The sequence below is a fragment of the Armigeres subalbatus genome, chromosome 2, assembly GCF_024139115.2.
Source record: "Armigeres subalbatus isolate Guangzhou_Male chromosome 2, GZ_Asu_2, whole genome shotgun sequence".
In the NCBI taxonomy this organism is placed as follows: domain Eukaryota; kingdom Metazoa; phylum Arthropoda; class Insecta; order Diptera; family Culicidae; genus Armigeres; species Armigeres subalbatus.
The window spans coordinates 420,689,334-420,705,809 of NC_085140.1; the positions used below are offsets into that span (position 1 = coordinate 420,689,334).

Sequence of the window (16,476 nt, forward strand, 5' to 3'; positions counted from 1 at the left end):
GCAGCAGCAAACAAACAGTCTGCGGATGAAGAATAAAAAAGACTTAATTTCGTCTTACATTTATTTGGGAAACTGTCTCAGTGTGCTCGACTGCTCAGTGCACGAAATTTTACCGGATAAAATGTAAATATTTGGAGAATCAAAGTGTTTTACTGTACTTTTCCCAACACTGCATGTTCAAAGCCCAGTGGTGTATGAAGAAATTTAAAATAAGTTTCCATATAATAAATATTTCATAAATGCTCAAAAATAAACATTTTGTTGCATCTGGCAACATTATGTAGCAGCTGACAAGCTTTTACCACCCCATTTCCACCCACCTCAAATTTTCGTCACTTTTTCGTACAAGTTGCCTAACCAATACTAACTAGCAATAACGTCATTAATTTTCAAAACAGAGTTACGGAGTCTTGAGCCTTAAGTTCCAGTAGGAATTTAGGACACCGAAGAGGAAGAAGAATGATGCACTGGAATAATATCGATAATATTCAGAAAGAATTAATCAAATTTCTTGCTGCAGAAAATGATAGAAATGTTTACAGTGGAACAATCATTTTAATGTTTACGGAACGGCTTCCACAGTTTGAACGATTGAAGCAAAGGTGTAGTTTGTCTGCTTTGCACTGCTTCATCGAAATATTTACAGTAGTGTTTGCATTTATCAAAGTCGATATTTCGGTAATCGATTTATTGAAAAATGTATGGACATCCCCACACTGTAAAATGTCATCGAACAACTGTATGACTACTCACCGGAAGATGGCAGGAGGGTTTTCCAGCACAAGCTAGAAAAAACATGTTTAGATTCCTCTTTGCTCGCTAGATGATGTTGTTATCACCGGCAAATTGTTCGCCATTTCGTTGTATGGAAAAACTCGAAGTGAACCATATTGTTAATATAATATATTTGCTATTTCCCAAGTCAATTATTTCTAGGTCTAGGATAAATTCTTAAATGTTACCAGTAAATAGTCGATAAAATATAACACCTCTTCCCCATCTTACCCTACGTAAATATGATGCAACATGCATCGTTCGTGTTTTTTCAAACGATGCGCTCTTGTTGTCTGCCAGTCTGGAATTTCTGTGCTTCCCGGAAATGAAATGGTAGTAGCATCCTTTTAATAACAGCTACAAGCAGTAATATGATGGACAGCAAGGATGACGCGGATAATGGTGGCGGGTTGTATGATGTGGTGGCACTCTTTAGAGCGGATTTAGACACAATGGTGCGTTGGGTGTGATGCATTGGGAAAACATGCAATTTGTTGGGAATATTAAATTTCAACTATGTAGTTTCATCTAAACATTTGGTTAATATAGAATATATGATGGTCATTATAAATTCAGTAAACTTTTATTATTTGTCAAACAACTATTGCTAACTTAATTGGTTTCTAAATTTACAGAAATTTACACTTATCTAATTTCTACTTATACATTGTATGCCAATGTTGTACCAAATAAGGTTTGTCATTCGCGATTTCAAAATGCCTTCATTTATCTTCCCCCAACTGAAATACTGCTTCTATGTTGCTGACCCTCGAAACAACTTTCGTTGTCACTCGCACAATCGGAGTGATTCGAATCTATCACAAATAATAGGCCACCCGCTGCCATCAGGTCGGTAGTAGGGACAACACACGCGAGAAATATCACGTCTGCGCCGAAGCTTAGGGTCGCTTGTTAATCTTCTCGAACTTGCTCTTGTAGAGACCCTCCGGGTCGTACTTGTCGAGCAGTTTCTTCCATTCGGCCGGTTTCTTCGCCTCCAGATGGCTGATCACCTTGCGCGAGTTGGTTCGCTGCTTTTCGCTGCACTTTTCGCAGTTGGAGCGAAGGGCGTCCGGGAGGGTTTCTGTGAATGGAATGAAAGGAATTCACGAAGATAAGTGTTTGATTGTTAGATAAGATAGAATAGTATGCAAAAAAAAACACTGAGAGACGAGTTATGATTCGACAGTTTAGGTTTTTCATATTTTCATAGAATTAGAATTTGTTTTGAAGATCTGGATTTCACTGGGTGACACTTAGGCTACAACTTGCACGTATTTTGACGAATTTAAATTTTACCTTATTTGCACTAAATCGCTCGAAAAGAGCGATTGTGCATTTGAATAAGGCGCCCGCGTCATAATTTCTTTAACGTAAGGAAAGTAGAAAATAAGCGGTATTGAAATTGAAAATAAGAAGATATTCACAGCAGTTAAAAAGGGATGTTCATTTACTTATATTTCATCAGAAGTTGAGCAAACCCCTTTAACAATAATTATTCGATTAACATTGAAGCGTTTACCGCTGACCGTTTACTTTGAGGAGGTAGGTACGTAATCAGCATTTGATTTCTAAAGTCAAAGGCAAATGAAAACCCCGCCCGTGTCACAATTACAAACCAAGCGAAACAACTTTCCAGCATCTTCATTTCCATGGTTCATGTAAATTGATCCTATTCATTGGAGTCAGCCGTTATGGTCGTACGGATGAGGAAGCCTCGGTACGAGCGGTGAAATTCTATAGCGAAGAAAAATGAATGCCAACGAAAGCTTCGTTTAACATAAATCCCTGAAAACGGGCATCCCGTTTGAAGGGAAGAATTATTGACGGTGAAAGCACAGTTTATGGAGGTGTCATGTTTTCATTACTTATTTATATTTTTCAAAAGAATTATTCAACTGTAACTTCGGGGTAATAGAAACGGCTCACCGAAACATTTTGCACCAGGGCTCAAGCTTAGGATTCAAGTTTATCGATAAATGTCAACTGGTGCCTCATAGTCATGATGTTATCATCGGATTATTTCCACTTAAAAGCGAAGCACCGGCAAACTTCTTTGGAGAATCACTTCCAAATGCAAATCATTGTACGGTTTCCGTCATGCGTGCAAAAAGCGAAGTGCTTATACTTAATACTGTTTGCCAAGTGTCAATAGTTTAATGCCGACGTTTACACAATTAGATACTCAACCATCAGTTTTCCTTGATACTTTCATATGAATTAATAGACATTCAATAATGCTCAATTTATATTCACATGGTTGAAATATGACGATCAGTAGTGTTACGGTGAAGTAGCGTTTCGGTTTTGTATCAAGATTTCCAATACATTACATAGCTACTAATGCATGAATTTGTGTATTTTGTGACATTGACATGACATTATCCATTTTGTCTAAATCGATACGAAAAATACCCTCACGTGCCGACTTAATGAAATATCATGCTGCAGTCGAGGTCGTATGATCGATACATAATTACCGAAAAGCATTTTATGTCTGTTTGAAACTGTAGACTACGATACACCACTTTTCTTCGCAAATTGAAGCACTTAGGAACCGGTTGGTCTATTTTGATAATCCTCTTTACTGTCGGCACCGGAATAGCCCTAATGGAAAGCCACTTTCCATTTTATCTTATGGAGAATCATACAATAGTGCAAATCCCATCCCAAACAGACAAACACATTCGACCGAAAACAGAGGAAATCCCATCCAAAACTTACTTTTCAGTTCACGTCCCTCCTGGGTGCAGGGTCCTTTTTCGAGCAGACACTTAAGGTAGTTGTTTAGGATCCGATCGTTGCTCAGCACCTGGTCCACGTTGATGTTGTCAAACTTGTCGGTGTACTTCTGGGCGGAAGCGGTGGCCATCAGGGCGGCAACACCGAGCACAATCAGACCGAGCGATTTCATTCTGTTCTAATATGTGGTTATTGGTGGGTTTTGGGGTGTGATGATTGCCGCTTTTGACTTTGAGAGCAATGTGGTGTTCTGTGAATGAAAAACGATTGGGAAATAAATATTGGTTTCTTCAAAATATGAAAATTGAATGGAATATTGTTTTTAGAGCTTATCTAGTCTTGTCTTCAGTTTTCATGTGACGAAAACTTTTCCATTTAAATCCACCAGTTTGTAACTTTACAGATCAATCGTGTGGCTATCTCAGTCTAGAAAGCTATCTCAGTTTAAGAAAGCCCAAATGTCTATATAAAAACTATTTACAGTTGGCCCCAATACCACATTTTCAGATCAATAATTTGACCCCATCAGTACGGTCGTATTCAGTATCTTGAACATGACCCGACTGGTACTTTACACTGAAGGCGCCAGAGCTCTGGTAATGGTGGCCCAGTAAACCACATATCGTATAACAAACAGCAAATAAAGTCGCATTTGCATCCATCAAAAATCTAAATCGCATTCCATATCAAATTTTGTCAGATTATTGTAGAACAATGTTGTATTGAATGCATCGTATACGATAATTTTTACTGTAGTGAAAATCAATCGTAATTGTGTAAATAAAAACCCGTAATGACTTATATTCCTTGCAATATCCTATATCAGTGTGAATGAATGTCTACGTGAATCGTAATACAATCGAAACCACTTCAGTCCAAATGGCTTGTAGACGTTCCAAGCAGTTGTAAAGATATAAATTGTGTAGTTTATGTTGAACAAAAATCTATCTCACTTCAAGATGTGCAGTATGGTGCAGTGGTAGAGTATCCGCCTGCAAATCTAAAGATCGCATGTTCGGGACTTGGTGCTGTTAGGATTTTTTTTAATTTTCTATATTTTAATGTTTAATCGTAATAATGTTCTTTTGATGTCGGGAAAAATCGTAAAATAACCCTCGTTTGTACCTATATCGCCTACACTTTGGTACGGATATAGCCAATCTGTGCATTATTTACGATTAAGTTGGTTCTTATATAATAACCTATATCAAGAGTTATAGGTACCAAAATGTTGACTGGGGGGGTACCAGCATTTCTGCCGTTGTTGGTTTATTTATAATTTGGTGTCAGTAGAATACCCAAAAAACAAATCTGACAATTTATTGTATAAAATCTTGGCATATACAATTCTGAAAGCGTTTTATACAGATATTGCCTGAGAGTCTGAATAAATAATAATAACTGTATTGATATAATGCAAATCTGTAAGAATTCAATACAACAATTGTCTTAAAATCTTCCAAAATTGTATATGCCAAATTATTATACAGTTTCTGTGAGGTTCATATGCAGATCTGTATTAAAATCTGCCATCCGCTGGTTGGATGTAAGAACTACAATTATGCCGGGGTTCTGCTAAATTGTACCAAGCGCCAACAAAAAATTACCCATTTTTTTCTGCCCAGATTTAATTAAGATTAAAAATCGTATTGGATTTCCCACTACCCCATAACTAAGGATATCCTAGAACAAGTATGCTTGATGCGTTTTGGCAGAACTCGACCAATTGAAGGCTTTAATCAGTCAAGCGATAAATCAATTAAAAAAATGTCAGGCAATTTCAAGAATTACAAAATAATTGCATTTTGTCGTCTTATGCCATGCAATCGTCTAATTTATTGAAAAGATCTCTAGAAATTCTTTGGAATGTGTTTCCAAAAACTTCCAATTCAAAAATTATTCCTTTGGACACCGTAGGAAGTTCCATTCCTTCGGAAATTTCGCAAGTAAATCCTCCGGAATTACCAGCAAAAATCCCTTCCACAAATCTAGGACAACATTTTAGAAATTTCCTTAGGTGTTCCCGAACTATTTGCTAACGGAAGTGTCAACGGAGCTCCTGAAGACATTTCCGACATAACATTTTTTTTTGAAAATTCGAAGAAGCAGTCCCACGAAAATTATGAAAATTTCTTCGGAAATTCCCTTACAAATTCTTTCAGAAATTTCTTCAGAGAGCGTTCAGCGGTTCTTTAGAAATTTCTTTAGGAATTCTCTTGAAATTCCTTTGAAAATTTCCTCGGAAATACTTTGGAAACTTCTTCCAGGAAATCCGTCGGATATTCATTAAATAAATCCAAATGAAATTTCTTTGGGAGCGTCCACAAATTACGTAACGCTTAGATTGGGGATGGGGGTGGGGTTAAGCAAAGTGTGACGATTCATACAAAATTTTTAAATGTTTCTTACAAAAAGTGTGACATAGGGGGAGGGGGATTGAAAATGCGTTACGTCATTAATGGATATTCCCATTCAAAATGTCTGCAGGAACTAATCCGATAGTTTATTATATTATATTTCAACTTGATTTTTTTCGCTCGTATTTTCAATTTACCACCAAAATCTTTGCAACATGTTTCAAAAAATTCTGAATAAATCAAAGCAAAATCACATGATAATTAATATGCATTAATTATTTAAAAATAGAGTAAAATTGAGAAAATGTAAATCGTGTAAAAACAGAATCCAGTGTATATAAAACAAAGGTGGCATTTGTACGACTGCGCATCACTCAAGAATGGATAGCCCAATTATAGCTAATTCTTATTTGTAGTATTTTTCTTTATACGATGAAACTGCAAAAATTTGTATCAAATAATATTGATAAATTTTTGGCGAGGTAAAATTCCCCGGGTCAGCTAATTTATTAGAGAATGAAATAGGAAAGGAATTTTCGGAAGAGTGTCTAAAAGAAATCTCAAAGGAATTTCCAGATGAAGTTTACGAAAGTAAATTGTACTGCTTGAAGTAATTTCCGAATGATGCTGATAGAATTTCTGAATAAATTTCAGAAGTGATTCTCAAAAAAAAACCTAAAGGAAAATCCGAAGGTATTAAAAAAATATATTATTAAATTTCCGGAGGAATGTCCGAAGGAATTAAAAAAAAATCAAAGTAATTCCTGGATGATGTTCTGAAGAATTGTCGTAAGAACTCCAAAAATGCATTTCTAGAGCTTCCGAGTTAAGAAATTTAAGTTTTATTTAAGAAATGTCGTAAATAAATGCTGAAACAATTTCTAAAAAAAGTTCGAAGGAATTCCTAAGACAATTTGCGCATATTCCCAAAGTCATAACCAAAAGAAATCTTAAAGATACTTCCGAAGGAATTCTCTTAAGTTCCCTTCGGAAGATTTTCCTGAAGCAATTTCCGTAGGTATTTCCGAAAAAAAATCGTAGGAATTCCGACAGAATTTTCAAAAGTTTCAAAAGAATTCCTTAAAGAATATTTGAAGGTATTTCTAGATTTATTAAATTCTAGATTAGTTTTGAAGAAATTCCTTGAGGAGAGAGAAGAAATTCACGATGGAATTCTTGGAATACCTGAAAGAAGTTCTGTGTGACTAGCCGAATTAATTCTTTGGGGAGGATTTTCCGAACAAACTTTAGAATAAGTTAATGAAATATCACCTGAACGATTACTGAATTCTCGAGAATATCCGAAGAAGTGTGTTGATGGGTCGACTGTAATCCCGCTTCCAAACAGTTTACAAAACAATTTACTGCTGTTCGAATTTTCAAAGTAATTTCCGGAGAATTTCCAGCAGAATTCCCAAAAGATATTCTTGTAGAAATCTAAAAAAATATATGGAAATGCAGTTCGATCGAAGCAAGCGTCGTGAAAGGAGGTTTTTATGACACATCCCGACGTAAGGTTTGCGTTTCATCCAAAAAGTGTTTATTTTCTAATTTTCCGATTGTGTTAATGTGTTCTTGTAAAGTTTTGAATTGCCTTCAAGATCGACCCTCGGAACCCTCGGACTAGATTTGCAGGAAACCCGTGGGGAAGTTCCTTTTATTTTTTCATACTATTGACGGAAGCAGTTCTTAGATCCGTCCACGCCAAGATGAATACACCACTAGGTGTTCCAATCTGCCAAATTCACGATTCAGCCATCTTGGATTTTTGTACGGGAGAGCCAGCGGGTTTGTTTATGTAATGTCGAAGACGCTCTAGAAGAGCGTCGGATTGAATGATTTGCTCATCGGTTTCGACATGTAATGTCGAAGACGCGCTGGAAGAGCGTCGGAACGAATGATTTGCTCATCGCTTTCGATTTGTGATGCCGAAGACGCTCAGGAAGAGCGTCGGATTGAATGATTTGTCCATCGGTTTTCGGTTTGCGTTGTTTTGTATTTGTATTTGTATTTGTATTTGTATTTAAAATGGTCTATCTGACAAACAGTCTTAATAGAAATAAAAACTTATTACTAGTTTAACAAACGTTTAACCCGATTTACGAAACGTGTAGTTGGCTCGTTGAACTCGAATAAATCTTCGACAGCCGTGAATGCGCGAATACATGCCGAGATCGGTTCATTGTATCCAAACACCGTTCGATGGTAGCGTGGTTGTAGTAAAGTAGTATTCCGCAGTGATCTATTCGGTACACGGAAGTTCATCATGGATAGAAGGTCGGGGGCATCAGTTTCAGCAGCTAATAGTTTAGCAATAAACAAAGATGGCTGTATTTTTCGTCGGTTTCCCAGCTTGTCTAAACCGAGCAATCGACATCTATCAGGATACGGCGGCAAGTTTTCAGGATCTCTCCAGGATCTTGTTGAAGACGCTCTTGCAAAGTGTCGGATTGAATGATTTGCTCATTGGTTTTTGACTTGTGATGTCGAAGACGCTCTGGAAAAGCGTCGGATTGAACTATTTGACCATCGTTTTTCGACTTGTGATGTCGAAGACGCACTGGGAATGCTTCAGATTGAATGATTTTCTGACTGATATTCTCATCGGTTTCGACTTGTGATGTCGAAGACGCTCTGAGCAAGCATCGAATTGAATGATTTTCTCATCGGTTTCGACTTGTGATGTCGAAGAGCGTCGGATTGAATGATTTACTCATCGGTTTCGACTTGTGATGTTGAAGACGCTCTGGAAGAGCGACGAAATAAATTATTTGTTTCTTAATTGGTTTGACTTAAAAGAGTTAAAATTTCGAAAGAACTCTAGAGTAGTGCCGAAGCAAATGATTCATTTTCTCATCGGTTTCCACTTGTAAAGTCGAAAGTGCCAGTGTTGCGGCACCTGGCAACCCTATGCGATTGGTGGGTGAAATGTGGTGGATGAATTTGGTAGGTACAAATATTGCGAGAACAGAGAAAACTTCTAATTTTGCGGAGCAAAGAAGAAGAAGAAGACTGAGTGTCGGAAACTTCAAATGACATGCACTGTGCGAAAAGTGTTGATATTCCTTGATATCAAGAATATTAGAGAAGTCTAGAATGTTTCAAAAACGCATAAATACGTTCCGAAATGCCTTGAAAGTACCATAAAACTTATTTAAAATATATAGCGGCAAGTAACACTTGTTTAAAGTTACATATTCTCTTTGATTTCAATAATCAACATTCACACCGAAAAAATCAACCAACATTATTTTCCGTGCATCAAGTGATTTGACGTTTGCGGAACAGCTTTCCGACGGTCGACCGTCGGACCCTCGTTCGAATTTTTCTATCTTCTCGCAATAGTAAACTTCGTTGGGGACAATAAAATAAACAAAAACAAGGATTAGGAGAAAGGTGATTTTTTGAAACTATTGCGATCGATATTTAATGTTGCTACGGTGAACAGTATAGAAAAACCAGGAATTGAAGAATAAAATTAGTTAGAATTTGCAGGGAGTAAACCAGATTATATTGCTTATGTACACATAGCGAAGCGAAAGGAAATTGAAAAGATGAATAAGTATGGAAATTTATATAAAAGAAATATGTATTTAGCTTGCGAAATCTGAAGCAGAATTTGGAAAAGTAGAACAGTTTTTGTGAATAAGGGAAAACTACTCATGTAAGTTGGAAAGCAAAATGATTTGAAAGCAATATAAAACCATTTCAGTTTTCGGCTTGTGTTGTCGCAGACAACACTGTAGGCTTGGCTGTTATTTAAGAAAAAAAAATGCGATGTAAATAGTTGTTAGTTAAATTTAGAGTCAATGGCTTTTTTTCTCCATTTAAGTGAGATAACAAGGGGAATGCGGGGGTGAGATATATTAGAAATTGGTCAATCCACTTTCAGCGAGTATTGATGACAGACATGCAAATATCATCCGTATAACGGTTCGGTTGCCAGCATTGACCAGTGAATAGCAGGCCATGACTTGGCTCTTCCCTACTCGGGCAACAACGGAGTTGCACGCTCGATAAGACAGACACAAGCGACCAAGCGTTCGGCGGAGTTCAGCCGCACACTTGCTTACAAAGAAAATATATAATAGTTATTCATGAAGTAAAAAAAAGAATATATATAATTGTTATACATTGAACGAATTGAATTGTTATTATTATTATCGCTCATTCGCCGAAAATGATTTCACTCCAAAAAGCATCAAAACCCAATCGAAGCCTATTTTCTGTTTACGTATGGATTTATTTTTCATTGTTTCAAGCAAAGAACGTAGAACAGATGAATTCAACGAAAAAGAAAAAGTAGAAGTCATGCAATGATGCAAATCGCGAGTCGTATCATGAACGATTCTCTGGCAGGCTTGCAAAATGTCATCTGTATGTCATTTGACTAATTTGCTCATAACTTTCTTTAGAAGCAAAATTTCTTCCATAATTTTGAATGTACTCATAACGCTTGAGTAGGGTTATATTTTTGTCCAAGGGTACATTGCTCTAAGTATAACATCAAAGGCTGGAGAGTGAGAACTCTCCAAAATGTCACGTGTCATTTGACATAATGTCATTTGAATGACATTTTGCCTCCCACGCCCCAGATTACATATTTACAGCAAAGTCTCGTTAGACAAAGTTGTAGGCCCATTTAACCGCTATAAGTTCGTCATACAACATGAATTGATAGCTACCTTCTGAAACAAGTTCTGGGAAAATTATACAAACGAATGCAAATGACATTTTACAACACTGTTCTCTGGGTCATGAGTCAGGTGGGTTTGCCTCGCGCTTGATTTGAATCGTGGATGAGATTTGACTATTTGAGTTTTTCCCAACACTGATTAGTTAGATTCCCGGGAGATGGAATACTGTTGAAATGTGACAAAAGGTGAGAAGAAATTGTGTTGAATGCCGGTGGAGAACATGATGCGAATCTCTCTGTTCATCAAATGACTGACGGATCAAACTCAAGGAAGTATTTTCCCGGTTTTATTTGTATATTGTTGTATTGAATTTTGAGTATTGCCATAATGAAGCTATGGCTTACTGGATTCTGGGGTCCTTGTGGACATTTTGGATGTAAAATGATGCATTTGTATGCATTTGCTACAAACCGATCTTTGGGATTCTGATCATGCTAAACTTTTTTAAGGTCAATTACACCAGGTAATAGTAAATGGGCATGAGTTTGGCTACAATAATCTTTGGCTTCCAGGACAGTCTATCATGTGACTAGAGTGGAAGATTGGAATAGAATATGCTGATTTCGTAGGTAAGGACTGTATCGAAAATAAGTTATCCACTTTCAAAGTGCTACTACTCTGAAGCTCACGAAGGTATTGGTTTGTTTTACCCTGCAATCGATGTATTCATATGTTAAGTTTCAAATAAGAATTTGTTTGTTTGTTGAAAATTTGTTGTTTCCGATGTATCGCAAATTGAAAGTGATATTGAAATTCGAGTTTTGGACACATGGCTCCGGAAGAAGGGCATCAAGGTGGATAATTTGACCAAGCGTTTCGCTATCCACCTCCAAAGGTAAAAATTCATGGTCAACAAGCTTGGGGAATACTACACGTTTGCTAACCTGTCGGAAAAGGAAGAAAATCAAAATCAAATGACCGGAATTTGAACCAGAAAGTAATCATGTTAAAAAACGAGGCAATTTTATGTCGATTTGTGACCAGGAAGAAAAATGCTCGAATAAATGTTGGAAGAGTGCAATATTCGTTCAGTATTATATTTTTTCATAAAACTTAACAAGCAGAATTAACATATATTGCTAGAAAATTTAAAAAAAAAATTCAAAATTCATCCGATTTTATTCAAATAAAATGATGGGGATAACTTATTTTCGATACAGTCCTTAGAAGTACTTTTATAAAGTAACTAGTCGACCCGGCAGACGTTGTCCTGCATAGTAGGCGAAAATGCCCATGTGAAATTCCCATACGAATCCTAATTTTAGTTTTTCACAATTTGCTCATCCTTACGCGAAATTTTCGCATGAGGAAATATCATATAAACCCCTCGGAAACGGTATCGAACATGTCTGCTGGAGAAATGAAGAAAATCCATCCAGCCGTTTTCGAGTTATGCGGATACGAACACAGACCATTTCATTTTTATATATATAGATATTCATAAACTACGTAAGCTCAACGTGTAAAGTGTAACGAGTTGAAGGGAGTTGAAGAAGGCCAATATCTGTGTTACGTGATTAATAGGTTTTCCCAGATTTTCTGTTCCTCGCGCGTCTCAAATCATTGTTCATTTCTAATCTTTTAAGGTTTACCACGCATGAGGCATATCGATAGCGGTCACTGTTGTATCGTGAAGGGCTTGGTGGGTTGATGGTTTAAATCAATCTAATAGTCTACTAATAGTTATATGTGTTTTGACTTCGGAGCAAGTTAATTTGCAATATCACCTTTTTTTCGGCATCTTCGTAATAAAATGCTTTTTGAATAGATTTGTCAAGGCTTAAAGGCCTACTGGCAATATTTGTCCTTTGAATTTGAGCTTTATTTGCTTCCTTATTCTGTCACTAATATAGATGTAAGTGACCACATATGTCCTGTGATTGCTCATTCGGGGTATTTGATAATTAAACATATTATTATTTTTGCTTTTTAGGATATTTTCAAGACAATGAACGGATACTATCAAATTTCACCTGAAAAATCAATCTCCAGAAAATACTAAGTTTTCTAAAATATTCATTTGAAAATTATTTTCGGATTTTTCAATGGAACTACTTTGAAGGTTCGAGATTTTTTTTGGAATTACCAACAGAAGCTCTTTGGGATTCTCAAAGAAAATTGTTGTGGATTTCAGCAGGAAATTCGTCGAAATTTACATGATAAACTCTTACACAATGAAGTCTTCACAATTGTAGAAGAATGCGACCGGTAGAATGGGTGTTTTAACGTTTAAGCTCAGACTAAAGTTATTAGGACGGATAGTTTGGCATGGCCAACGTTAAAACAAAAAAATCTTCAGAATATTTACGGGAGACTCTAAAGAGGTTTCAAGGGAAATTCTTTGAAATTTTCACGAGAAATTCTCCGGAATTTCAACGGAAAGTTCTTTATAATTTCCACGAAAGATTGTTCAAAATGTAGATTTCAGTAAAAAAAATCTTTGGATTTCAACGAAAAATTGCTCGGAATTTAATTTTAAACTTTGGAATTCTACGAGAAATTCTTTGTACAGAAGACGTTCGATAACTGCAAGTCATTTAACTGCAATGCTTTTAAAATGCAATTTGATAGTTGCAACAGTTTTGCAGCTATCGAATCGCTGAACTTTAGAACGATGTCAAGCTGCATTACGCTGCACAATCAGGTGCATTTCTATTGCATCTGACGTCGACTGACAACCGTTTGACGTCTAGAATGCATTGCAGTTATAACGAACGAAATTCGCTAACTAAAAAGTAAATATGTTGCAGTTATCTCACGACTAGTGTTTTGTTTATAAGAAATTCTTGGGAAATTCCATTGGCTGAAAGCAAAATACGACCGAACTGGTAATTTGACCGATAAACTAACAGGTCGTTTGATCGAAACGGTTGTTTGACCGGTCATCAGTCCGAAAATTCCGTTTGACATAAATGGTCGTTTGACAGAATGGACCATTTGGCCGAAAGGACGTTTGGCCCAACGAGTCATATGGCCAAATGTAAGTGGCTGAACGGTCAAAAATGTCCACCCGTTTGGCCAAATGACATTTAAGGCGAAATGGCCTTTCTGTCAAACGATTATTGAACGAAATTTTGTAATCTCTCTACTTTTAAAGTCGATATTGACCTTTAAGCCAAAAGTCATCTAACCAAATGCCATTAAGTCGAATTGAACGTATTTCCGAAACTGCTATCAGGTAGTTTGGTCGAAAGGGACATTCGACCGAACTGGTAATTTTACCGAAAATTCCGCTTGGCGGAAACAGCCATTTTGTCCCAAAATGTCTGTTTTGCAAAACAATCCTTTCAGCCGAACGTCATTTTCTGCCAAATGATTTATATCATATGCCATATGATTACGTCATTTTCTGCCATATGATATATATATATTTATTCGGCTAAACAACTTTTTAGCAAAATGAGCAATTCAGCCGAACGACACTTTTCGCAGAAAGTATCATTTGACCAAAATGATTGGTTTGTAGAAAGGACATTTTTGGACGCCATTTGGTTTTTCTGCCAAATGACCATTCTCACCAAATTGCATTTCGGTCTAACGACTTTTTCGGCCGAACGACAATTTCAGTCAAATGACCTGTTAGGGCAAACAACTGTTTCGGTCAAATTACCAGTTCGGCATTCCTTTCGAGTATTCCATAAAGCCGCTTTCGGCCAAACTTCATTTTCGATCAAACCATTTTCGACGACAATTTTGTTCAATGGTCATTTGACCAAAAGGCCATTTTGCCAAACGAGGACCATTTTATTCGTGCAATAATTAACATTTGGCCGTATGCCAAATGACATTTCGGTCAAACGGCCAACCGGAATTTTCGGAATATTAACCTCTTCGATCAGACGACCTGTTAGGGCAAACGGATTATTAGTCCAAATTATCAGTTCAACCGTTTCCGCCAATAGAATTTTTCAAGAACTTCTTCTTGAAAATACAAAAAAAAGTTCTGTAGAAATCCTAAGAAAATCCTTGAAAATTTTGAGCAATTTTCCGGTGAAAGATCGATGCACCGATCTCATAAAAAAAATTAAAACATTCTAAGGCCGTAAAAAATATATTTTTGTGTTCAACACATTTTAAGAAATATTTTAGGTTGAGAAACTTCTTTTATTGAAAATGCAACATTTCTGAAGAAATGAACCATTAACCCTAAAAGTTGGGCCAATATATTAACTGTCAAAAGTTAGAATGAAGTAACCTGCGGTGTTTTGCTAGTGCGTTTGAAACCATATTATACCACTTTTTTTTCTGTAGAGAAGAGTTTTCCATCTGCTTTTCAATTAAAAAAAAACTCCGACGCATTTTAAATCGTATTCTGAAAGAATATCGAATATCTATTCTTCATTTTAGGACCCAAATAATCTAGATTGAGAAAGTCAACGTTAAAGCACTTCTTCTACCAATTACAAGCTTCTACAAGTATGAAGGATTTTCTGTGTACAAATCTACCAATACTTAACAAAAATCCAACAGGAACTTTAAGCGGATATTTCGAATATTTTCCTGTAGAAATTTGGAAGTTTTAAAATTTTGAAGAGATTCAAAACAATGTTCCTTGGAAAATCCAAAGAGCTCCTCTTGGTAATTCATAAGAATGCTCAAAACTTCAAAGGAGTTCTCGTGAAAAATCTGAAACAAATTTCCAAATGAGTATTCTGGGAAAAAAACGTAAAGGATTGTCTGGGGAAGTTGGTCTGATTTCCACGCGAAATTCAATGATTCTCCCGTTAATGTCTTTAAAATATCCCAAAAAAGAAACCAATTCAGCGGAACCAAACTTTCGGCCAAATTGTGCTTTCTGAAAAACGACCATTTCGGCCAAAGGGCATATTCGGCCAATTAAGCTTTTCGAACAATCGATTTTTTCAGCCAAAGGAACTGTTGGACCAAATGACATTTTCGCTCAAATACTTTTAGGCTAGATAGTCGTCTACCATATGGTCTATTCGGTCAAATCACATATTTGACCAAACAACTTTTGTTCTTGTAGTTCCTTCAGAATTTCCATTAAGAATACCTATGGAAATTGTTTCAGTAAAACCTTCAAATATTGTTTAAGGAGAATTAATTTTATGAATTTCTTGCTTTAGAAATTCCTGCCGAAACTGAACAAGAATTTCCTTCATTTTTGTAATGAGTTACATCAGCAATTATATCAAGATTTTCTCAAACAATTTCATCCAGTAATTCCTTAAGAAATCCCTTACGAAGGTCTAGGAATAAATTCTTGGGATTCCTTTGAAATTCCTCTTGGCAATATCTTAATAATTTTACCCAGGAGTTCTTGCGGAAATTCCTTCAGGAATTCATTCGGACATTCCCCTGGAAATTTAATTAGAAACTCCTGAAGCCTTTCGGATATTCTTTTATTCTTTATTCTTTCGGAAATCAGAAGGTCATTCGAACATTCTTCTAGGAATTATTCAGAAATTACTTCAAGAGTTTCTCTGGAAATTCCATTGACTTATTTGTCAGAAACCCTTCCGAAAATTCCTTTAGGATTTTATAATTCATTCTTTGAAAACATATCCAACAAAATTTCTGGCTTTAGAACTTTCCATTTGATTCCACTACGTTTTGTTATCTTTTCAGATACGTATTTTGACCTCAACTGTGAGGCCTCGTGACTTAAGTCGAGTCGAGTACGAGACGGCCTCACAGTTGGTCGAAATACGTATCTGGAAAGATAACAAAAGGTAGTGGAATAAAATGGAAAGTACTAAACTAAAGAATTCATGAAAGACATTTAAAAAATATCAAAAAAATCTTAAGCAAAACCTGAAAACTTTTCGAAACGTATTTGCAAAGAAATTTCTAAGGGAATTGTTAAAGTTATTTCCGAAGGAATTCTTATCGGAATTTGCAATAGAATTTCCAAAGCAATATAATTTCTATTGAAATTGAACAAT

General features: G+C 36.2%; 1 protein-coding gene across 1 annotated transcript in view; it reads right to left on the reverse strand.

Annotated features, from left to right (window-relative positions):
* Window positions 1–1,338: 1,338 nt before the first annotated feature.
* Window positions 1,339–16,476, reverse strand: part of LOC134213435 (ejaculatory bulb-specific protein 3-like) — a 28,662-nt gene continuing 13,524 nt past the window's right edge. The window contains exons 2-3 of the mRNA XM_062692481.1: window positions 3,499–3,766; window positions 1,339–1,858 (exon numbers count right to left, since the gene is read on the reverse strand). Of these exons, the coding sequence (XP_062548465.1) occupies window positions 1,674–1,858; window positions 3,499–3,688 (375 nt within the window). The 5' untranslated portion in view covers window positions 3,689–3,766 and the 3' untranslated portion in view covers window positions 1,339–1,673. The remainder of the gene's footprint in view (window positions 1,859–3,498; window positions 3,767–16,476) is intronic.